General features: G+C 35.0%; 2 protein-coding genes across 7 annotated transcripts; one reads left to right on the top strand and one right to left on the bottom strand.

Moving 5' to 3' along the window:
* Window positions 1–132: 132 nt before the first annotated feature.
* Window positions 133–19,986, top strand: LOC106131789 (GATOR complex protein Iml1). Of its 6 annotated transcripts, none has more exons than XM_060944318.1 (26): window positions 133–431; window positions 606–743; window positions 1,693–1,862; window positions 2,089–2,355; window positions 2,595–2,737; window positions 2,871–3,058; window positions 3,481–3,958; window positions 4,162–4,304; window positions 4,610–4,810; window positions 5,180–5,326; window positions 5,975–6,121; window positions 7,770–7,987; window positions 8,299–8,504; window positions 8,901–9,075; window positions 9,517–9,714; window positions 10,820–10,903; window positions 13,850–13,890; window positions 14,847–14,918; window positions 15,309–15,507; window positions 15,910–16,015; window positions 16,385–16,609; window positions 17,181–17,341; window positions 17,912–18,080; window positions 18,291–18,525; window positions 19,209–19,314; window positions 19,735–19,986. In XM_060944318.1, exons 1-26 carry the CDS (start codon window positions 389–391, stop codon window positions 19,939–19,941), a joined length of 4,467 nt encoding a protein of 1,488 aa, XP_060800301.1. In that variant the 5' UTR covers window positions 133–388; the 3' UTR covers window positions 19,942–19,986. The 6 variants fall into 6 exon arrangements, with proteins under 6 accessions (XP_060800301.1, XP_060800300.1, XP_060800298.1 ...); XM_060944317.1 differs by having other exon boundaries at window positions 10,805–10,903; XM_060944315.1 differs by lacking the exon at window positions 13,850–13,890 and adding an exon at window positions 12,320–12,408 and having other exon boundaries at window positions 10,805–10,903.
* Window positions 19,987–20,043: 57 nt separating this feature from the next.
* On the bottom strand, window positions 20,044–24,356 carry LOC106131791 (caspase-1-like). Its single transcript, XM_060944322.1, has 2 exons — window positions 23,080–24,356; window positions 20,044–21,745 (listed from the first exon to the last, which is right to left on the bottom strand). Exon 1 carries the CDS (start codon window positions 24,267–24,269, stop codon window positions 23,259–23,261), a length of 1,011 nt encoding a protein of 336 aa, XP_060800305.1. The 5' UTR covers window positions 24,270–24,356; the 3' UTR covers window positions 20,044–21,745; window positions 23,080–23,258.
* Between the last annotated feature and the right edge of the window lie 337 nt (window positions 24,357–24,693).

Here is a 24,693-nt window from a genome sequence, read left to right as displayed (position 1 = left end):
TTTTATAGCACGATGTAATAGTATATTTAATAGCTACGTATGTGGTAGGCTATTTTTCCTTCAGTTTGGATTATTTATGTCAGTGTCCAAGTCAAAGATGTCAAAAATGCCTTGTCAATTATAATTTCTACCCTAAAAATATTTTGTAATTATTTGGGTTTGTTAGTTGATTAAGGACAAAACAAAAATTATTCGTAAAAGTATATAATTTCAAGGTTTATCACTGTAAAAATGTAATTAAGTAGTAATACATTTAATCTAGGATATAATCCTTAAAATTTTCTTAAGTTACATTGTATTTTGCCTTATAAACACAAACAGCTAAAATAAAACTTATTTGAATTATGACTAATCATTATCTTACGTAGCAAAATCTCCACCGATAATCATGAAGTCGTTTAAACTTATTGTTCACCAGTCGAGTTTTAGCTGTAAGTATATTTTGCTGTTTATTGTATGTATATACTTTTGATTGATAAGGTCCATGAAATTGGATCATGTTGATCCAAATTCATGGACAACAAACTCTAGACTTCTTCAGTTTATTGCAGATCCATTATTTTCTGTCATGTTAATTTGAAAAAAAAATCTTTTTGTGCTTTTAGCGGAAGATTTAATCATAAGCCTGAAGGACTATCCTGGGTTGAAAGAAAAAGATATTGTTGAAATATATCATCCTGAAAATGATTACCCTCGCCTGCTTTTACAAGTCACAAAAGTGGATGCACCTGGTCGAGGAAGAGGTATTATTACTATAATTCATAAAATGTTATTTTTGTACAAAACTTACATATTGATTCTTGAAAAATCATCTATTCTTTTTGACAAAGATGGTACAGTTTAAACATTTATTTCTATCTTCGTATTTGGCTAATACTATGACAGCATTCAGAGCTTCCTTACGGCAATCTGTCATTTTGTTCTTTGGCAGTGTGAATCTGTATTCTTTATTTCTCAGCTCTAATAATATTCTGGGTATAACCCATCATCCTCACAATGTTTTTCTGTTTGTTCTTTCTAGGAGGAAGTAAAAGGCATTTTTATATGAGAAAATAATATATTCTTGTATTAGAGAATGTTACATTCAAGTAGAATTTTATGATTGAACAATTTTCACCTAAATGTATAGCAAATGAAACAATACTAATGATATTGTGATATATTACTTAAGATAATTGTATTGATTTAGTTAGTTGTTTTAAATATCTAATAACATTTGGTATGTACATATTTGTTACAATCAGCCTCTTCCCTGTAAGGAAGACAAATATTTCAACTTGCTATGATCCATGCATATTTCTTTTGTTTCATTCTCATTTTATTGTATACCAAGGTAAATTATAAAAAAAAGCATGGAACATTGAAGGAATTGTGAGGAAACCAGAACTGCAAGGCTACTGAATTTTGTCAACATTTAAGATTTATCTTTAATTTTATCTATTAATTATAAAGTATCATTCACCTAAATGATACTTTATAATTAACTGAAGTAAAGGGAACCTTTCCATATTGACTTGGCACAGTGGCCAGAAGGCATTTAAACCATTGTGAGCGGATCTTTTAACTCATAAAATGAAAATGTATTGTAATGCAATTTAATTTTTTGGGACTCAATTATTTACAAAGAATCATTTAGATATGAACATAATAGGATTATGTTTGCAACTCAATAAAAACTCCTTTTATTTTCAGACACAATCAGTGTGGAACAAAGTATTGCAACAACTTTCCAATTACGTACATTTGCTGATGTGTATGTCAATATTGTTAATGTGGCCGATGTTGCTCTTGATTCCGTGGAGCTTACATTCAAAGACCAGTACATGGGCAGGTCAGAAATGTGGAGATTGAAAAATCATTTGGTATGTATCTTTTGCTGCATGTGCAAATAATATGGTACAAATATTAATTTTGTCCATATTGTTGAAGGGAGAGAATGTGTGGTGCACATTTTCTTTTTATTTGGATTAGTTTGATATCTTTATGTGAACTCTTTTTCTTAATTATGACTGTACCTCTAAGATTAATTTCAGGCCAAGGTTGATTTTAATAGATGACATTTTCAAAATTAATTTTTACTTTTTTTAGGTCAACACATGTGTATACCTTAACAAAAAAATTGAATACTGTGGAGGAGCTATAAGATGTCAAGTTTATGAGATGTGGTCCCAGGGAGATAGAGTGGCATGCGGTGTCATCACAGAGGACACCAAAATAGTGTTCAGATCTTCCACTTCCATGGTCTATCTGTTCATACAAATGTCTTCTGAGATGTGGGACTTTGATATTCATGGAGATTTGTACTTTGAAAAGGCTGTCAATGGATTTTTAGCAGACTTATTTGCAAAGTGGAAGGTATGTTCAAATTTGTCTCTGCAATCATACATTCAAACAATCTAATAATATGCATAAAAAAGCATAAACTGCCTAAGAATCAAAAGCGTAAAAGTTAATAATAAATTCATTTAATTTTAATGATTATTCACTGGAAAGCAATAGTAACTATCTCACCTTATAAACTTAAAGACCACAAATTTTGTTTGGTTAATTTTGTCAATATCCATTATTCAATAAATATTTTTGAACTTTGACAGAAAAATGGCAGTAATCATGAAGTGACTATTGTGCTTTTCTCAAGAACTTTCTATAAAGCGAAAACTTTAGAGGATTTTCCACAACATATGAGAGAATGTTTACAGCAAGGATACAGAGGAAGATTTTATGAGGATTTCTACAGGTGATTTTATTTTAGCAAGTACCTAGTACCTACTTCATTCTGGATTGTAATTTAAAAATTATCCATTTATGCTTTGGATTAACATATTAAAAAAGTTATTATGATTCCTATTCGATTTCCTTCTATGTTACAGAGTTGCCGTACAAAATGAGCGATATGATGACTGGTCTAATGTCCTTTTACAATTGCGAAGACTGTTTACAGATTATCAGAAAATTGTATTGCAATATCATGAAAGACCCAACATGGAAATACCAACTGCCATCAATTCAACTGCTGCCCAAGGGAATTTCTTGGAAGTACTTAACATGAGTTTGAATGGTAAACAATAAGTTTAGATTATTGTTTAATTTTATTCTTACCCTGAAGTGGAATTAACAGAACCTTTATTTGCTTTGTGCTGTCAGAACAAGGTTTAAAGTAAAGACCGTCTTTAAAATCTTATTGTTAGACACTTGGGGCTCCCTCATCATTCCATTTGTAGAAATGAAATAGTTCTAAAGTGGTGTTGCATCCCGAACTGACGTTAAAAACTACAAATTATTCTGAATCTGTTTGTGTTAATTGAACCACATCCCACCTTTTGGCAGTGGTTTTCTTTAATGGCCACCAGATGCCCTTTTGGTTCTAGCTTTATTCTGTTACCTAAATTATTTAAGTGTGCCTAAAAAAGTTACCTTTTTAATTATTACATTGATATTCTATTTATTTTTTGTTAAATCAAGTAATACATTAATTTACAGTATTCGAAAAACATTATCTTGACCGGTGCTTCGACCGCACCGGTCAACTTAGCGTGGTCATCACACCCGGGGTGGGAGTTTTCGAGGTCGACAGAGAACTGACCAACGTCACTAAACAGAGAATCATAGACAATGGCGTCGGCAGCGATTTAGTATGCGTCGGCGAACAACCCCTACACGCCGTCCCATTACTCAAATTCCACAACAAAGACAACAATCTCAATTCTATAGACGATTACTCTATGCCACATTGGATTAACTTGTCATTCTACTCGACCAATAAAAAAGTGGCGTACTCAAACTTCATTCCAAGAATAAAGTTGCCGCCAAGAAAAAGTCAGGAGCCCCTCAAGAAAATGTACGAAGATGATCGTAAAGGGAAACTATTGAAAGAGGATGAATATATGCATAATTCGATATTTGACTTTGATGCATACGACGCACAAGTTTTCCAATTGCCGCCTGCCCACAGCACTTGGTAAGATATGAAATCAATTCAAATCGTTGTTATTATATTTCTGCCGTGTGGTACTCTGCACCAAAAGAAAAATAATAGGACCACTCCATCGCTTTCCCATGTATGTTGTTCAAGGCGACTAAGGGATAGATACGTACTAAAAATAGCTAACGCAATAGAATCGTCAACTACATTAGAGATGATTGAGATGTTTCGTGTTGTAGTGTGCAAAAAGTGAGCCGTACTAAGAAGACATCTGTGGCCGGCCTAGAAAACATCAGCAGGAGGAGCCCACCGGTTCTGCAACACAGGAAGATGTCCGACCCTGACATACATCACAGCCTAGGTGACATTCTGGCCGGCAATGGTAGGCTTTTAATTTTCTGAATATTTTTTTCTTTTTAATATATTACGTATTTGCGTTGATCAAATTATGCATAAAAAACTAAAATTCCGCTTTTTTTTCTATCGAGTAGCAATTTAGATACCGTTTTAGTTCATTAGACTGATAGACCAACCGAAACGTTAGTCGCAATTTAAGAGAAAGTGAGGGTTCACTATAAAAAAGTTAATACAAACCCTCGGCATTAATCTCAATAAAATTTCACTGCTTTTTGTATTATATAATTATAACCAAAATAACAGCTTCTAACAGTTATGAATATTTTCCAGGAAAACTAAACGCATTCGACACCAACAGCGACTGTGTGGACAGTCCTTTATCTAGCAAACGGCTATCTCCTCGTAGTTCCATTTCGAGTCACAAGCCGGTGATCAGGACTGGAAGAGCTCTCATCAATCCTTTCGACCCTTCTCATGTCACCGTCAAACTCACTAGTAACAGGCGACGATGGACACACATATTTCCTAAAGGTACGTACCTACTGTGTGTTAAGAATAAATTTTCGACGACGAAAAAAAGATTTTCATTACCTTGTTAACAACTATCTAACCCACCCAGGTTTATTATTTATTATGAAGGTATATACAGTTTCTCTTAGTGTATGGACTTTGTAAAGAAAATATAGTCATGCTCTCACATAGTTTTTCGTCTGTTCTTACGTCACCGTACAACTCACTAGTTACATGACGGTAGACACGAATATTTCCTAAAGTTATGTATGGATTTGAGACCAAAGCTGTAATACTTCTAGTGAAATAAAAAAAAACGTTTCGTTTACCCGTTCGTGGCTTGTACCAATTACCAATTTCCAATATAATATTGGTATGGAATTGTTTTAGGTCCCACTGGCGTGTTGATCCAGCAGCATCACTACCAAGCCCGACCTGCGGGAGAAGTGTCGAAAGACAGGACCGAAAACCATAGAGAATGTAATAACAAAGAGAATGGAACTACCGCCATGAACCACCCTATATACCAAGTAGACGGTACGTTATTACATTTATTTTAATGGAGATACTCTTTAACTTTGACGACTATTCTTATAATATGTATATATATAATTATATTATGCGGTTAGTCTGCGGCATAGCGGTAGTGCGCTTGTCTGTGACACCGGAGGTTCGAGGTTCTGGGTTCGAATCCTGGCCAGGGCAAGATTAGAAACGTACTTTTTCTAATTGACTGGGTCTGGGATGTTTATCTATAAAAGTATTTATTATAAAATATAGTATCGTGGGTTAGTATCTCGTAACAAGTTTGGAATTTCCTTCGAGGCTAACGCAATCTGTGTAATTTGTCCCGTCTTTAAAAAATTAAATAATAATGCTCACTTCAATTTCAAAACTTTATTGCACAACAAAAAATGTCCAAAAGGCGGACCTAATGCCGTTTGGCATTCTCTACCAGTCTACCAGCTGACCAAACAGAAAAACTTTAAGTCGGTGGTGCGATAAAGTGCACATGCATATTCTATATACTGTATTTACTGTGTATTTTAGTATTACTCTAAATTTTGTTTTGTTTTGTTAAATGTGAAGATATTCTTATTTGAATGCGTCGTTATTCTTATTTGTATTGCGTATTTATCAGGCGAGATATCGAATCTTCTAATAAATTATTTCATATTCTTATAGGTAACGTGATGAGTCGCAAACGAATGATAAGTACTTCAGGCGTTCTCAGCACCGCTTTAAGCACCCCGTCCACGACAAACAATGCTTCTTTGGCGTTACTTTGGGGAGCTACCGGCGAACAGGAGTGGACGCCGGCCCTTACCACGGGTAAGTAAATTTCATTTGAATATTTCGTTGGATGCGTGTGTCTCGTGTTTTGTAGTGAATATCTATGGTGATTAAGTTAAATATTGAGCTAAGTGATCTATTTTATTATTTTGAAATTTTCGTCACAAAAATTAGAGTAAATTAAGCAGGTAAAATTTTTGGTCATTTGTAAGTCAGGTATTAAGCTACCGTGTGCGTAGACTTCTTAGATGATAAATTTATTTGATGGTATAAATTCATAATTTTAAACACACATGATCATATTTAAGTGGTATCATGACTTGGCTGTAAGTGGTTCTGTAATTCGTAGGCAATATGCATAATTTAAATGTTATACAATCGCACCACTCATTTTCTTCTATCATTCATTATTTGGATAGTCAGTGGAGAAAATAATTTTATTGTGATTTTTCATATGCACCTTTAGCAAAGGAAATATATAAAATGCGATTCATTTGTTTGGTTTACATAATAATCGTTATTATTATAAAAGTTTTAAATTATCCATAATTATATTAATTTCTTATTACTTAAATTTTTAGTACTTAAATTTTCCCAATAAAAAGTAACATAACTGTTCGTATAACATTTATGTTATTTTATTAATTATTAATGGTATGTGTTCACATATATAATGTTCACCTCATTTTAATGTTTCATGATACCTATCGTCGTTCGAACTCATTGGATACGACGCGAAGCGAACCGGGCCATAGGTTTGATATCAGTTGGATTTGCATAGAGTAGTTAATGCCTTAAGTGATTAAACCACGCTGTAACGGGAATTTTACATAGTAATTGAGTACTTGACAATAATTTAATAAAAAAAATATTTTTGTAGGAATTAATTAGATATTAGGAGCGTGGTATGATTATTCATATGTTGGTAACACTTACTATATTTTGCGAGTACAAATCGGAGTCAAGTACCCAATTGCAGTGAAGTGAATGGGGAAAGCTTTTATTATTATTCGCAAATCCAGTACTTATATGTTGTAGTTTCGACAGTTATTAAATTTGTAGAAATGTTATAATTAATAACACAATCTTTCTAATGCATGTTTATTCGTCATTCAAAAGAGCATGGCCCTTGCTTGCAAAGTGACGCCTCTATGCATTTTGTTTTCCTACACCGGAACATTTCATCACCTCATTCATTTTTTCTTCCATTAATTACCTACTCCTTTTGAATACTTTAAAATATTTTTTATTCAAGATTTTGCTATGTGCAAATTAGTCTTAAATTTTTTTTATCTTGATTATGTGACTAATGAAATATTTAAGTATTTTAATATTATAAAATATGAAGGGTTTTACATACCTCTATGTACTCGTATAACAATGCTTTTTATGCATGATAAGTTAAATCGAGCTTCAATGACACTATCTATTTGAAGCTATCCTACGAAAGATTGAAAGTTGCATCATGCTAATGATTAAAAATTCACACTTAACATTATGAAATATTCGTTTGGAGTCGAATTTTCGATACCACGGTTTTCTTTTTTTTACATTTCGTTCGCCATATGTGATGTATTTTCAAGTTTGAAACATTGATTACTGCCAACCAGGAAACTTGCAACTTGTAAATAAATTCATAAGACGTACAATAGGTACTTCGTCGATACTCATCTAAGATAATAAACAGGTGTGGACTGGAAGTCGCTCACTATCCCAGCATGCCTGCCGATCACAACCGACTACTTCCCCGACAAGCGGTCTCTACAGAACGACTACTTAGTGTCAGACTATAATCTTTTGCCGGATGACGTAAACGCGGACTTTGCGAAAAACAGGGCGATTTACAAAGATCCGTTGACCACTGTTGAAGTGTTCAAGGAATTGGTGTCTCAGAGACTTGCACAGGTCAGTACAATTGTTCAAATAATTTTAATGTATGGATCTCGAGCTGGGTAACGCAACAAAAATCAGACGGGAAATGCTTTTTATAATAACCTGACTTTGACACTCCTGGATTAAGATCATAGGTGAACCCTGCGTTCTTTCCCGGGGAAGACACATCCGGGACAAAAGTCAATTCAATGATGAATTTAGTACAATATTAGCAAAATAGTGAATAAGGGAAAATTTTCCCCAAAATCATCAATAATGGTGAATGGATGTCTAAACGTTGGCTGACATAAATGAAATTCTAATTTTAAAATATAATTTTACAGGGATTCCAGTTAATAGTGGGGGTGAATGAACACGACGTGATCGAATCCCATTGCCCATCGACTCCTGCGCCGCCGCCCTCGAAAGTGGCGCCACAGTGCGGAAAGCCTGCGAACACTGCAAAACGTTATCTACTATCTATTGGAAGGATTTTCCATAAGCTTACTTTGGTGGGGTCGACTATTACGGTTACGAGGTATAGGCCAAGGTGAGATTACCGTGCATATATATTCGGTTCGGGCTTATTAACTAAATGAGTACGAGTATATTTGTTTATATGGGATAGATCGTATTTGCTTCAGTAAGTAGGTACATACTTAGTAAGTATAATGTAAAGTCGCTTTCCGCGTCTGTTTGTGTATACCTATATATGCTTAGATCTTTAAAACTAAACTAAGATTTCTGTAGCATTTTTTTAAATATAATCTCTAATTCAAGTGGAAGGTTTATATGAATTAATGCTACCCGTGCGAAGCACAAATTTAAATTACATTTAACACTAGAATTAGTTTGGTTTAATTCTCAATCCTTAACAATCTTATGAATTTAGGATTTCTTGAGAGATTTGCAATAAAGGTAATTAAAAAAAATACGTAATTTCCAGACATCCATACCCTCCTTTCAACATCCACTACCGTTACCGCTTCCACGCGCCCAACCACGACACTTACGAGGTGTCATGGGTGTCGTTCACCACGGAGAAGCTAGAGACGTATAACTGGAACTACATGGACCATTACATCTGTACAAGAGGCGACACGGACTTCTTGCTTGTCGAGGTAAGATTCCTGGAAGTGAGGACAAACTTAAGAGGTGAATGTAGGAAAGAGGATGTTAATTCTCGAAATAAAGTGGTAATAGTTAATTTCGAATTCAAAACGGCGAAAATGCTACACGGGACCTTCAATCGTGACATTCGATAGTCTTAAATTTTTGCAATCCTCTTTTCATTAATTATTCGCTTGAGTCGACACTTATATCCCATTTACGGGAATGAGATAAATTTACCTTCTATTGCAGAAACATAAACAACTTTACATGTCACGATTTTAACCTTACATGTTTTAAAAAAAATGTTAACATAGGCGTAAAAAATGCTGGCGATTCCACACTCTACTCCTGTTATCGTGTCCGGCCACGAAGCGAATCCTGAACGTTGCAACAATCTATGCCCTCCCCCCACACTTGTCACAAATTCAAGTTTAATTTATTACTTATAGGCGCTGAAATACTGGCGTTTCCGCACTTTACTTCTTCCGTTGCCGTGCCCGGCGACGAAGCAAATCCTGGACGACGAAACTACTCACTGCGACATCTACCCGGCGTATACTCGTCACGATCTAGACCAACTGACAGATGGTTTCCTCAAAATGGCCGAGTTGTACTTCAATAAGGTCAAAAGACCCAACAAGCAGAGGGTAAGTTCTAAGGTATACGGAAAGGAGACCGAATTCAAAACTGCTCAAATGAAAGGAGATATGTCAGTAATGTTTTTCATATTATTATTTGTTTTAACACTTGATTATCCTAGTAAATACGAACAACTGAGAATACGCAACGATGTGGGAGAGATTTGACACACCAGAAGTCAATGTGCAGTGCTTTTGACCTTTGTTCGTTTTTATTGTCGTCTATGACATCCACTGGAAGAGATGGAAAAGTAAAAAAAAAACCTATATTTGCCGGAAACGACACGGCTTTAAGCATAACATTTTATTATTTACGAATTATATTTTCTAGTATTACAGTTACAAAATTCAATCAAATTCATAGTATGTAATTCTTGCAAAAGAGAATATTATTAAATGTATATTTCCCTTTATATTTACATAGGAGATTCTACGTATACTTATATAGTTGTATATATTACTTTGTATATTTTAAAGTAGCATGTATACAATTTGCACCTAGTTTGACACAACGCGTAGCCGCTATTGCACTGCATGATTTTACGACGCACAATTAAATATATTTGATTAATGAAATCTTAATACCTCAATTTAATGACAGACTAAAAAGATGCTTTACATCATGTTTATATCATACAAATTACCATTTGAACAGATGCTCAAACACGAAATTGATGTACCCATATATCCTGCATGTCAAAATTTATGTATTTGCAGAATTTTTGATGTCCAATATTTTTCAACCAAAACAGTAAACAAAGCACAATGAGTGTATGCGGTGTGCGCATGAATGTCGTCGGTTTATTCTGTAATTATCGTACTTTATTTTTTAACTTTTTGTTGCACATTATATATGACACCTGATATTTCCTGTTTGGGTTCGACCGCATGGCAATAACTTTTATTGATTTAAATAAGAGAAACACTAAGAAACGGACACTAGGCGGAGTGATCGCTCAGTGTTTGAACAAAGCAATCAAAAGCCTCAAGATGTGCGACGTCCAATACGGTTATTGTTCGTCTATTCGTATCGAGGCGACAGTGTTTGTGTGGGTTTGGTCGGACGGTCGGCCGGACGGTCGGATGGTCGGATGTGTAGGATCGCGTGCTGCAGATGGCGGGCTCGCTGGGCGGCGCCGGGGACTCCACGCTGACCCGCCGAAGACACTCGACTTCCATCCTCACTAGGAACGCACAGGTATAAATCCGTGCCGCTAGGTAACCTGCGATATTATGAGACACTGCATTTGGCTATACTATGACGCTTGTTGATACTAGTAAATTTTTCTAAACATATGGGAAAAAATATAAATTTTACCATACCATTTTTTAATGTCATTTTAATTTACAATTTTCAGTTTGTTTCAGTAAGCGTCAATCAAAATTTCACACATAGTGTCCACTTGACCGAATTATTGTTTTGTCTTTCACTTCCTATCGTCATAGTCATTCCTTCCCCCTTCCCTTAGCCCCTTCGGACAAACCGAAGATATATATTTCATTTGTTGATCATTTCAAGAATATCTTACTTTATGTTTTGGGACAAATGTCTCTAGAAATTATTTTTTACAGCGTTATAAGTTTTAAGTAAATACATAGAGTTAGTACGTATAGTTCAGTCAAAATTTTTAAGATAAATGGAAAAAATATATTGTTAATAATATTTATAAATGCATATTTCTTTTGGCATACATCGCGTACGCACAAAATAAGCATCAAGATGACAAGGGTTTGTAAAAATTCACTCATTCAACTAAAATTGGAGTGGCGCCTTAGAATCCTAATCTACAAACCTTCTTTAATACTCGAGGGTCAACATAACATAGTAGAACTAATACACTGATATTGCAATAATTTTATATGTAACAGTGCATAATTTCACGTATTCGGGTCATGTAATGGGTTGTGTATTTCCATAATATTAAATGCACATAGGTATGCATTACTTTCAACACGTTTATTGCATTAAGGTCACATGAGAGTGTAAAGCTATTTAATTTTTATAGATAGATATTTATGGTTAATATGAAAATCAAAAAGAAATTTAAGTATTTTCTATTTTGTTTCTTTTTTTTTATTTAAAATGTAATGTCACCATTCATTGAACCTCATGGAAAATGCGTATATATTTGCACTGCTTATAAAATTATGCATACCTACATACATAATGCACGGAATGCACTCATAATATCTGTGAATTATATCGTTTGCTGGCTTCTTTTGTTTATTTTATATTATAGATCTGATATAATTTCTTTTTTATTAGGTACGCAGGCTGTCTCAATGACGTCACATTCGTTTTATTTGAAACTGCCCGGTCATTTTTTAAGTTTTTGACCGTTACCTTTATAATCTAGTTTAACAAATTCATTGGCTTGTATTTATTACAAAATTTGTTTAATGGTAAACTTTAGGACTTGTAAAACTAATTTATGTTAAATATTTATATCGTTAATTAAATTACATATATAACAACTGAGTAATAGCCTATTTTATTGTATCAGAAATTTACTTTTTTTTAATAATGAACCATTCAAGGAAGTTACTAGGTACCACTGCACAGTCAATAAAACGTCCTGTAGTAGTAAATGTTAACGTGTATGTTGTGTGGTAGGGAGGGGGAGGTGCTTCAAACTCTCCATTCAGGGAGCGAGTGGGCAGCACTCGTCTGCCTGACCGCCCGAGACTCCGGATCGAAGCCGTGTCAGTACCCACATTACAAAACTATGTATCAATGCACGCTATGATAAAATAAGTGAGATTGACAGATCGTTGTGATTGAATATTGCTCTCATCTTCGCATGTTCCAAGTTGCATCTAAGCTGTTCCGTTTTGATGCCTGGGTTTCACTTATATTTGGTTTTAGTGGTTATTATATATACATACATACATACATACATAAAATCACGCCTCTTTCCCGGAGGGGTAGGCAGAGACTACCTCTTTCCACTTGCCACGATCTCTGCATACTTCTTTCGCTTCGTCCACATTCATAACTCTCTTCATACAAGCTCGGCGGTTTCGGGTACTTTTGACCTGACCCTTTACCAGGACGTCCTTAATTTGATCAAGATACGTTCGTCTAGGTCTTCCCACTCCGACCTTTCCCTCCACACTCTCCTTCTCACTCTTATTATATATAACCACTTTAATATCTTTCTATTGAATAAGCATGTAGCTTATGGCAAAAGTCAAATAAGTATCCGTCTTGTCAATCGCACTTCAGCTGAATTCGAGTGCAACTGGACCAATGAGAATAGAATTGATTATATTGGCCTCCGTATTCGAATATTCATTAAGTACAATTTTTAAATTCTCCCAAAAAGAAAATCTACTATTTTATTCATGACCTGTTTTTATTGATCCAGTTTGGTAGCATGGTGTTAAAACTTTTTAAAGTTAAAAAGTGTGCTGTGTGCGTCGGGGCAAGGAAGCTATGCTAAAGCTTTTTTGTTTGTCTGTGTCTGCACGGAAGATGTATTTCAAACGGAACTCACTAAACTATAAATAATGGTATTTGGTGTTGGTTAACTGATTTTAATCAGACAAGGTAACATGATTATAAAAATGTAGTGATGTCGTGGCATCATCGGTTTGGCATCCGTAAGTTCTGCTTGCTTTAGTCGTCAGTGACCTATATGAAATGTTTAGTAGCACTCTACGGAGATAAGGACTATATCAAGCAGGGCTCATGATACCATAAATATACATTTATACTACCTTATTCTATTCGGAACTAATCATAATGTTTATATCATCCTTGGTAACAAATTATATCTAATGTACAAACTCTTCTCATTGAGCTAGTTAGAAACAAAAAAATAGAAATAGGTAGCCGTTGGAATACATCTTCGATAATATTGCTACTCATTCCTGAATTGCACATTAATTCATTCCTGTATATGTATGTACTATGTCTATGTATCTACTTATTTGTATTTTGCTGTCTAGCTTAGAATTTAATCGTATTCTATCATTTTCCTTCAATAAAAAAATTTATTGTATCGTTTAGTTCGACTTAACCTTTTTTTTTTACAGATATGATACTTTGCTCAATTTTAATAAGATGTACTTTATGCTATTAATAATGAAACGCGCCTTGTTGGTTGCTTGTTATTCTTATCTTTTATCAATTTAATTGCAGCTAGTTTCACCCACTAAGTCACTAAACACTAGCCAAAACAAGTGAGTATGGCCATTCGCTTTCATTCTTCATACATTGTCTCATTAGTGATTTTTATTCCTGTCATAGTATAGAAATGATCTTTTAATTGGGAGTAGCAGAGTGTTTTAGAGTAGAGTAGATTTTTTGAATAAAATTGTATGAGTATTTTAAAACCAAAAGATAGAAAATGCAAAAATACTTATTTTTAATAGTCTGGATATTTTTTACATGTTTTATATAAGTTAAATATTTAAATATTAGCCTTATCTTGGTTTGAAAATTTTAGTATGGTGTTGGAGGCAACTGAATTTGAAACTGGTAAAGACTTTAAAATAACCTCATACTTATGTAGATTTTTCTAATTTTTAGGGTTTCTTTGAAACCAAACTTATTTGTAAAAATATTTTCAACATCGTTTTTTTGTCTAGTTAAGTCAGTGAAAAATGCCTGGTAGCTTAAACGAATGCTTTTTGCCTAGCCAAAGCTGCTCATCTCATATTAACAAATTTATACTTAAACCAATCGCCATATAACCTCTCAATATCGAACAATATCTTTCGCCAAATGTATGTTCCTATTTATTTTAAGTTCTTTTTTTTCTACAAATAGTTAAAGTTTAGTGAAGTTTATCTTAAACATGTTATGCATGATTGTAAATTGTTGTCTGGAAAAATGAATACTTTGCCTTCTGTTTGGTTGCAACTTGGTGTACTCAATAAATAAATAAATAAATAAGAAAAAGTTATGATATATGTAACTTACAGTAAAATACACAGATCAATTAAATGTATATCTACGAAGTGTGAGTGAGCGCTTGGCTCACTGTTCAGTTCTGATAACAATACAAGCCTTTAAATGGCGCTGTTCAACAAATTACATAGTTCAAAATTCAATTGTTCGCTATAGATAGGTTTTGTGGCTATTTTAACAATTTATAAAATAACTTATAACGATAATGAACTATGTAATGACACAGAGCTGCTGCGAAAACGGTGCTCGAGAGAACACAGTCGCAAACTGGAGAAAGCGATGACTTCTACGACGATGGGTAACGTTTCTCTTTTTACAGACAAATATGGATCTACAAAAAAGCATATTGTTTTATTTGATGATTTTTTTTAACGAAAGGGTAAAACTACGAACCGATTTTAATAATTAAGAGCTATTTAACATTTTTAATGGCGCTTTTGTATCCTCATTTGAAATAATTTTATCTAAAAGAAAGACGAAAATTATAAATACTCCATTAAATTACTAGATAAATTTACAAACGATTTATTGGGCTACTAGGTTATTAAATGCTTATAATATTATCTAGTAATCTAGTAATAGGGCATGGAGGGCAATGATTAAATCTTACTTTTTGTCACATTCTTTGCATACCTTTTGCTTTATTCTCTACGTAGGCTGATAAATGAATAACATGAAATATGTTCAGGATCATCGAACCGAAACTGAAAGCGAATGCTACCTTATCGGAGATCGTTGACCGCATGCGACACCCGTCACTAGGCGTGGGCTTCCTTCAGCAGACCGTCAGTCTACCATCACATACCTTCGTCTCAATTTACGCGATACATTGGCTGATTACCAATATGGAAGGAATGACCGAGGAAAAAGCCTTGGCTATTATGGAGGTTAGTTGATTAATCTGTTGTAAACTTGTAAACCTACACATATTGTACCCGTCGCTTCGCGTGGGCTTCCCTCGCTAGACCGTTAGCTTCCCCTTCGTCTCCATGCGTGATACATTGGCTGATGGGCCATTATGGAAGGGATTACCGAAGATAAAGCCTTGGTTATTATGAAAGGAAGTTGACTTAACTCTTGTTTTCTGCGTCGGAGAATATGGGTTTCAACCAGCAGACCGTAAGCCCGCTTTTCTTTGTCTTCATAAGTGCTATGTAAGTATAGGTATTGACAACAGGTAAAAATATAGGCGCTATGGACTTGCCGGTGGATTATTATTTTTTAACTTAATTAAGTATATACATCTTCAATGGAAATCATTCAAAGAAATTATTTTGTTTTTCTTTCAGAAACTGCTTCAAGAAAAAATGATTTGCCATGCTTCAGGCGACACGACCAAACGTTACATCGTCGGTTATTACATGTACCATATTCTGCCTCAGAAGAAAGACAAAGGTTTTTATTTATTTCTCACGTTTAATATATATTGGTACTAAAAAAATCTATATCTAGCTCATCAGGGTCCTCAGGCATTTGTTAGCCCTGAAGACTGAATTTTTACAGACCTAAAGGTGCTTACCATTTACATGCTGGATGTAACGGACCTCAAAGTTTAAACCCAATAGCTGAGAATGCAATCGAAAATGTGTTAATCAAACTGTAAATTTAAATATCAGATGGCCATTCTATTATTTTTAGTACTACTTCAGGTTTAAATAAATGCGTTACTAATCGTAGGATATAGGATATAAGACTCAAAAAGTTTTTACATTTTTGTTATTGATATTTTATAAATATACTAGTGTTATCAATTTCTTTTATCAGAGCTGACCGACTACGTGAAACCGCTGGGCGACCTACAAAGCTTCGAGAACGAATGGATGGAGGTGGAGGTTTTGGGTCCCAGGTCGCCGCTTGTCACAAACGATACGGCGATTGGCGCCATTGACATCTCAGGGTCTTGTCCCTTGAGCGATGACGTCGGTGTGCCAGCCTTCCTCTGTGATAATATCGAGCCCAACTACATGCATCTGCCGAGTGGGAGTGATCGTAAGTAATCTGATTATAAACGAATTATAAACCCGATTGTACTTTCCACAGCAATTATTCAGAGAACGGGGTCTGCCTTCGGCGTCCTTAGTAAGTCCATTGGTTTGCATATCATCTTTCGCCACGTCTAGCCAAGATTTCTTACAAATGGACAGTTGTGGAGGTTTCGGGTCCCAGGTCGCCGCTCTCACAAACGATACGGCGACTGGCGCCAATCACATCTCTGGATCTTGTCCCTTGAGCGATATTAGAACCTAACTAATGCATCTACCTAGTGGTAGCTCACGTAAGTATTATATCACCTCTCTCATCCTTGCCTATTCCTGGGGGCAGTTGCTTTATTGCGCCTTTCTACTTTTCTCTCTACATTTTGTGCGATCGTAAATTAATTGTATGTTCATACACATTTTTTAAGTCATTTCGTTTTCTGGTTTGAAGACCACAACTGGTTGTGTTTAAGCATGAACAAAATTTTATTTGATACATTTTCTATTTGTTAACTCTTATTGTATTTTTAAGCAGTACGTAAGTATATGAAATGTTTATATTCATAGCGCGTCATGATTTACAGTGCCACTATACAAGAACACGCATTTGGACATCGACGTGAACAACAAGAGTGACCGCATAGAGTGGGGCCACGCGCGCTACCAAGCCACCTTCCGGCCGGACCAGGCCTACGAAATGTGCATACAGTGGGCTGTGGCCAGCGGGAACATCGTGGCTGAACTGGTAAGATCTTTATTTCTCTCTCTCTCTCTGTTCTATCTTTACGTGTTCCCAGTTTCATCCGCTGCCTTTATACATCGATACCCAGTCGAGGGTACACTTTCCAGTATTTTTCTCCCGACCTAATCTGCTCTTCGGCAACCCCACTCTTAAATTAATTTGGCTAGCAAGTCACCTCTGCGTTCGCGCAGAATGTAACCAGGATTCGGCTCGTCTAAGAATGCCTCTTTATGCATCGAAACTTACAACTTTTATTTAAACATGAAATAGAGTAGGGCGCGTTACCAAACCACCTTGCGACCGGACCAGGCGTACGAGATGTGTATACGTTATTATGTTCCCATGGCTGTCTTAAAAGGCGACTAAGGGATAAGCTTATAAACTTGGAATTTCTCTTGTAGGTGATGGGCTAGCAACCTGTCACTATTTAAATATCAATTCCATCGTAAAGCCATACAACTGAACGTGGCCTTTCAGGCTTTTCGACTCTGTCTACCCAGCACGGGACTATATTTATTTTAAAGGAAATTTCTGAATTTGTTTTAAGACTGGTGATTTTTTGTCATCTTATAGATTTTCGGTTGGGCCCGAAAAGCTCAGAACTGCCGTTTGCAAATGGTCCCGATCCCCGCCGACCCCCTGGCGTTGCCATTCACCCTGAAATCTGATCCTTTGCGAGGACCCATCTACGTGCCGTTGAATGAAGAGCCGCTGTTGAGGAACAAGTCTGCTTTATTTGAAGGTAAGTGGTTAACACCTGTAAGATTTTTCATGAATAGCCTCACTACGGGTCTGGAAATAACTTTAGATGTGCTTGGATACATATCACGTCTTTATCCTTTGGGGGGATAAACAGAGCCAACAGTTTACGGTATTACGGCTTCACTATTCCACGGCTGTTAAGGATGGAATTAAAATTAAAAAAGTAAAAAATAATATTTTTTTCTTTAAGGATTCCCAGAAGAATCATGGCCTTTACGCCTATTCCTCTTCCAAGAGGCGATCGTCGGCCGTTTCGGGTTCATTAAGTGTACAGTGGAGAGCACATCGCACGCGGCCGAGAGTATGGGCGACCACATGTACGTGCACGTCACAGGGAACATGTTCATCCTGATACCCACCGCCGTGAAGACGGAACAGGCCGTGCCGAGGACAAAGCCCGCGGTGAAATCACTCAAAGTCAGCGGGTAAGTGATCAGCCTATCCTTCTCATCATGTGATTTAGAAATCAACAAAAGAAATGTTTATTTTATGTTCGGTGTGCTCCTACATGATGAACCTAATGAAATCATTGTGAACAGTTATATGTTTAATCCCATCTTATTCAGTGAAACGTAAGGTAATTATAATTGATTGACAAAATAGAGTTTAAATTTGTGTTAGGTATATTTTTTTGGTTTTTATAATTATTTGATAACCATGTTTTTATTTCGCAAAAGAGACATTTTACGACCAGCCCCCGCAGCAAAGCACGCGCGGCACCGTTTTGACCGCGCGCGAAACTATCGCTGTCCCGTTTCACGTCAGAATAAAAAGCGGAGCAGCGATAGTTTTTCGCGCGGTAGAAACGGCGTCGCGCACAGAGCACCTCTAAATCTGATTATGATGATACCCTAACCTTTTTTTTTCTAGATTTGGAAATTTTCCGTATGTGACTGGACTCATAAAGCTAACATTTACTTAATAATTTATAAAGTGATAGGTATCTGTGTGCTGGTATCCTAGATGACTTAACCAGTCCTAATACATACTTATCGATCAGAGATCGATGACGTAGCGGTGTCGTGATCCTGGCATTCCTCTGCGTTGTAATAGCGAAGTGACTCTCTGCCTTTACCCGCCACAATTATGCAATCGTCTAATTTCGCAGATATCCAGTACATCCTGACGCGGCGCCAAGTCCCCATGAAGGCATCACTCGAATCACGCGGCACGTCAGCGGCAAAAACAAGGACGACTATGATAACAGCCGCCGGGTATGTATTATCACTTCGTTGTACGTCGATAACATTTACCTTGAGAAAAACTATTTCATGTTCTTGTACCTTAAAAAAGCAACATATGCAGACCCCAGGCCGCAACGCGTAACGGCGGAAGGTAGAACTGGGAACAAGTAGGGATGTGAGAGTGTAATACCTTTGTCAAAATTTTCAGTCTTAAAAATCAAATTGACATTATTGACACTAACAGATGTTTTGTATATTTGTTTTCCTCTCAGTTGTTGAATTGAAGCTATATATTGGATTTTATTTATTTTCTCAAGAATAAATCGATTAAAAATCAATTGATATTTTTGTGGATCTAGAATAGTAAAATGAAGAAACTGTTATTTTTATTTGGAGTCATAAAAAAAAGAAATGTGTAAATTGTTTTATAATTCCTAACTTTGATTACAGATGGGTTTCCTGTGGTCATGGAATCATATGATTTCAAAAAAATGGAAATGGTCACAATTTCCAGCCACGGGCGACGAAACTTTCCAAATGCATATGCTACGGGACTTCAAACATTTCTGCGCGAATCAAGAACAAAGGCTCAGTCAATTCTGGGATCAGTGCTGGGAACTCAAGGAAGAGGCCCTTAGCAGAGTGGACACTTGTTAGTTAATAGTTTTAAGAAAATTGTTTATTAAATCTCTTATATATGTACGTTTGTTTTTCTTTACCTACAATTTATTTTCCACAAAGCCAAATTAAACTCTTAAGATTGGAAGAAATATTTATTGCAAAGAAGAAACAGTATCTTTGTTCATCAAAAACCCCTGAGGAGATATCACAATTTCACTAGCATTAACTATGACTGTGGCATTCAAGGCACAATTTCCAATTACATTCAATCATAAAATTATTTCCTCAAGGATATTTTGAAACCTAATTAATCAGTCCACCACATTACATCTTATGCATCAGTCCAAAAATACGTATTTTAAAAAAATATAATAAAAGGCTATAAAACTACATTATTTTGATGGCTATCACTGATTTGTGCACAATAATTTATAAATGCAAGTGGCAATGATCTCATTATAAAAGTAAATTACACAACACATTAAAAGCTTACCTAGTTAAGCTAAAATAGATAGAAAATACCTTAAAAATATATGACATTAGCTGTTAATGCACCCAACACATGAAAAAAGTAAGCACAGAAAAATATCAATTTGTTTAATTGATATGTACTTTCTTAAGGCTAAATTAACATTTTTTTGTGAATAATGTCAGAATAAAGCCTTGAGAATACTTATTTTAAGTACCTATAAACGTACTACATTTATAACAAAATACATATGAAACAACAGTTCACAGGTTATTATTTTTAGCTTACATATCTATTATTAAAATTGAGCAGAAGAATTACTAAAAAAAAAGACATGAAAATAGTATTTGGGAATAACTGGTGATCTTGCGCATATAATTAACAACTACTTCTAGTTTTTTTTTTCTGAAATTCCAAACTTAGACAATTCTTTTAAAAAAATAAATGTTGTGATAAGGCTTCAATCGTTAGATTGGTATCGAGAGTGGGAATTAAGAAGTATGATTGCTAACATTTCGAATCCCCTCCACCACTGGCGCACACTGGTGGAGTTAAACTTTTGTATTGTTTATTTATTAAACTGTCATTACAATAAATACTTGCTTTATAATAAAAACAACCTAGCTCTGCAAAATGTCACATTATATAGATTTTCTTTACATTCTTTTGGAATGAGTATATTACTAATAGTAACTTGTAACTAAAAGTAAACCTGCATTTAATAAAAAAAAAATACTACTTATTAAATTTACCATGTTTTGATTGTGTGCTTTTTACATACATATTTTAAGTTGACTGGAAGAAATCCCAAATGGGATAAGTCCACATTGTACATATTCTTCTAAATCCAATAACTGTTTTGTAATTTGTTATATTTATTTTTATGTGTAATAAAGAGTTTACAAACAAACATACATATAGTCACATCTATATCCCTTGCCAACAGCCTTGTAAAGACTGTTTGGCCACATTCAGCTGTATGGGTTTATGATAGAATGGTGCTTTTTAAGTTTCTAAAAACTCCAGTTATTCCTCAACTATATAAATACTACGCCTAAAATTTGTGTGCTTCAAATGAATATATTAATACTAAATCACCCATTGTATCTACATCAACAACAGCACTGCTATCACACAGCCTTTTACAAATTCTATTTATTTTTGGAATGAAATTGTATTAAAAAACTACAATAACTAGTCATAAAACAGAACATTATTTCCTTTGTTCAGCAAAATCTTCATTATTTTGTGGCATTATAACCTGAACTTTTAAGTAATTTTGTGGTAATATTCAATGGCACATAAATCTAATACATATTAAGTACCAAATATAGATAATTAAAATGTATGTATGCATTTGTTTACTTAACCCTAGAAAGATAATCTGCGTCAAATTGACGCATGTGTTTTCGAATTATTGCTGTCTCTTCCTAAATAGCCCGAATCTGTCGCTGTGCCTTCCGGACATTTCATTTGTCGCTAGGAGCTACCGGGAGGTGTACGTATCGCTAAGGTAAGTGTCACCGATTTTGAAATATAACGTTTGAGTGAGTCAAAATGACGCATGATTATCTTTTGCGTGACTTTTAAGATTTTAATTCAAGTGATCGTTTTTGTGTTTCATTGTATTTTATTTATTATTTCGCACGTTGTATTATTGTTTTCTTTTTTATAGATATTGATACCTATATATACTATTATGGGGAGTAGAAATTTGGACGAAGACGGTATCCTGGCCGCTCTTTTGCAGAGTGAAGATGAGGTTCCCTGTGAGGATACTGATAGTAAAATCTCGGACCACGAAAGCAAAGACGATGTGCAGAGTGACTTGGAGGAAGGTTTTATAGATGAACCACAAGAGGACCATATGCTGTCAAGTAGAAATGTAGAGTTGGAGCAAAATACGGTCGAATTACAAATGTGTTCTTTGATGTCCTGTAGCAGGAAGACGAACAGATGGCCAATGGCATTATTGTACGGAATGATAAATATTGCGTGCATAAATTCTTATATTATTTATTACCATAATGGCTGCGATAAAGGTAAAAAACCCATAAGTCGTAAAAAGTTTATGAAAAATCTTAGCAGGGGACTGTCTTCAGCGTTTATAACTAAGCGCTTAGAAGCTCCTACTTTGAAGAGATATTTGCGCGATCATATATGTAATACGTTACCTAAAAAGGTGCCATGTACATCAGAAGTCATCCCCAAAGAGCCACCCTTTAAAAAACGCACTTGCTGTGCTTACTGTCCCTCTAAAATAAGATGAAAGGCTAGTGCGTCGTGCAAAAAATGCAAGAATGTTATTTGCCGAGAGCACAATATTGATGTGTGCCAAAGCTGTGCTTTTATGTATTATTTTATGTTTCTATTATATGTAAGATGTTCATTTATCATTTTGTGATAATAAAAAGTCTGATTATTATATAAAGAAAGTACTTTTATGTGGTAAAACCATTGTTCGAAATTTTTCGTTGGTTTATAGAAGAGGTTTAAGTTAATTTTTTTTTTCTTATAAATAAATAAATATAATTTAAATATTTGATTTTTTCTTATTTGTATATGTGTAATTATGTATAATAAACGATATTTCATTCAAAATCATAAATATAATTCGACTTATAGTCGGGAGAAAATATGCGTAAATTTGACGCATGATTATCTTTTACGCGCATTAAAATAAGATTATCTTTCTAGGGTTAAACAACAAAGTACAACTTTGCTATTACATTGTAAAGGTTTCCAATAAGGAAATAAAAATCTCATTGGTACTATACTCTATTTGACATGGAAGGCGAGTACAAAAATTGAAAGAGAGGGCAGTAATTATATTGCCTTTCTTGTTAACGTAATATAACAATCACTGATATTATGATTGTATTATTCAATTCTTTTTTCCGAATACAAGGACTCTTGTCAACATAGAAGTAATGCATGGGACTTGTTTCTGTTGATGCATAGGAAGTAAGTCTGGGGTGTTGGACTCAAAATCCAATGCAACTCTTTGACTGACAAGTGTTAAAAGAGTAAGTATGTCTCTCTCTGTGCCACAGCATCGCAGTTCCTCACACAGGGCCTGCATGAACCAAGAGCCTCGTGTAGTGTTTCTCCAGGAATAATAGCCAGGAACCGTGGAAAAAGCAATCAAAAAATCAGCATGAACAGGAATTCTGTAGTGAGTGCTGGAGGAACCATCAGTTTCTGTGACATTAGATAGGGTTATACCACCATCAAGCTTGTCTCCCTGACATGCTTGTATGAAGAAAAGCTTTGGTTTACCTGCTAGTGTAGGACATCTGTCAGCAGTGAAATTTAACCACAAGTTTTCTGCCTTGTAATGAGTGTCTTTAGCGTAAAGAATGCCTAATTCTCCGTGAGTCAGCACTGCGATTAACAAACAATCGTCATCAGAGTGGTCCATTTCAGCAACATCTTGTACTCTAGCAATAAGAGCATGATAATTTAAGTTATGAAATATTGTAACGCGAAATCCAAGGTTTTTCAAAACTCTAGACAAGTTATCGCTGTCTACGTTGGTACCTGTTCGAGGTTTTAGGCTATGGACATCGAAATATTCATGGTTGAAAATAATGGCGACCCCACGACGCTTATGATCCATTTTGTAATACAGTGAGTTTCGGTGAACTGGCATTTTTGCCACTATTGAACGGTCTGAGCCAGCAAGACTGCCCAAAGCGTCGCCTTCATCGTTACTTCCATTAGGTCTTTGTTCTTCTCCATTTCCATTGTTTGTTTGCTGATCGGTTTGCGACATGTTTATGGATTGTGCTTCACTTATGTTTATTGCCTTACTTGCTCTTATTCTAAGAAATGAGTATTTCAAAGTCAATTGTTTCAATAATACATAAAAATATTGAGTTATATACGACAACATACACAAAATGACGATGTAACACTCAGCGCGAAATCAGTTTTCAAGCAGTGTGTTTATGACCACAGTCCACAGAATATTATTATGTGACTAATTGTAATTGTGTATGGGGGGGGGATGGCGACCTGAAATCGATTAATCAAAGAGTCGATATTAAAACCCAAAATATCGATTTTTTTAAAATCGATATGCAGTAATGAATCGATCCAGGTAATCGATGTTTCACCCTTGAAAATTCATTCAATTTGTTTTTTATAAGTTTAGTTATGAAGCATTGATTAGCTTAAACTTTTTCATAACATAAATATTTTTTTAAAATAAATATATTCTTTCATACTTGATCCGACTTTGATATTGTTGTAAAATTATTGTTGAATTCCCTGAACTAAAAAACTGATTTTACTGGTAAGAGATCAGTTAATAGGTT

This window comes from Amyelois transitella, chromosome 5, assembly GCF_032362555.1.
Source record: "Amyelois transitella isolate CPQ chromosome 5, ilAmyTran1.1, whole genome shotgun sequence".
Lineage (NCBI taxonomy): Eukaryota > Metazoa > Arthropoda > Insecta > Lepidoptera > Pyralidae > Amyelois > Amyelois transitella.
The sequence above is the reverse complement of the archived record's forward strand: the minus strand, read 5'-3'. Positions and strand labels throughout refer to the sequence as shown.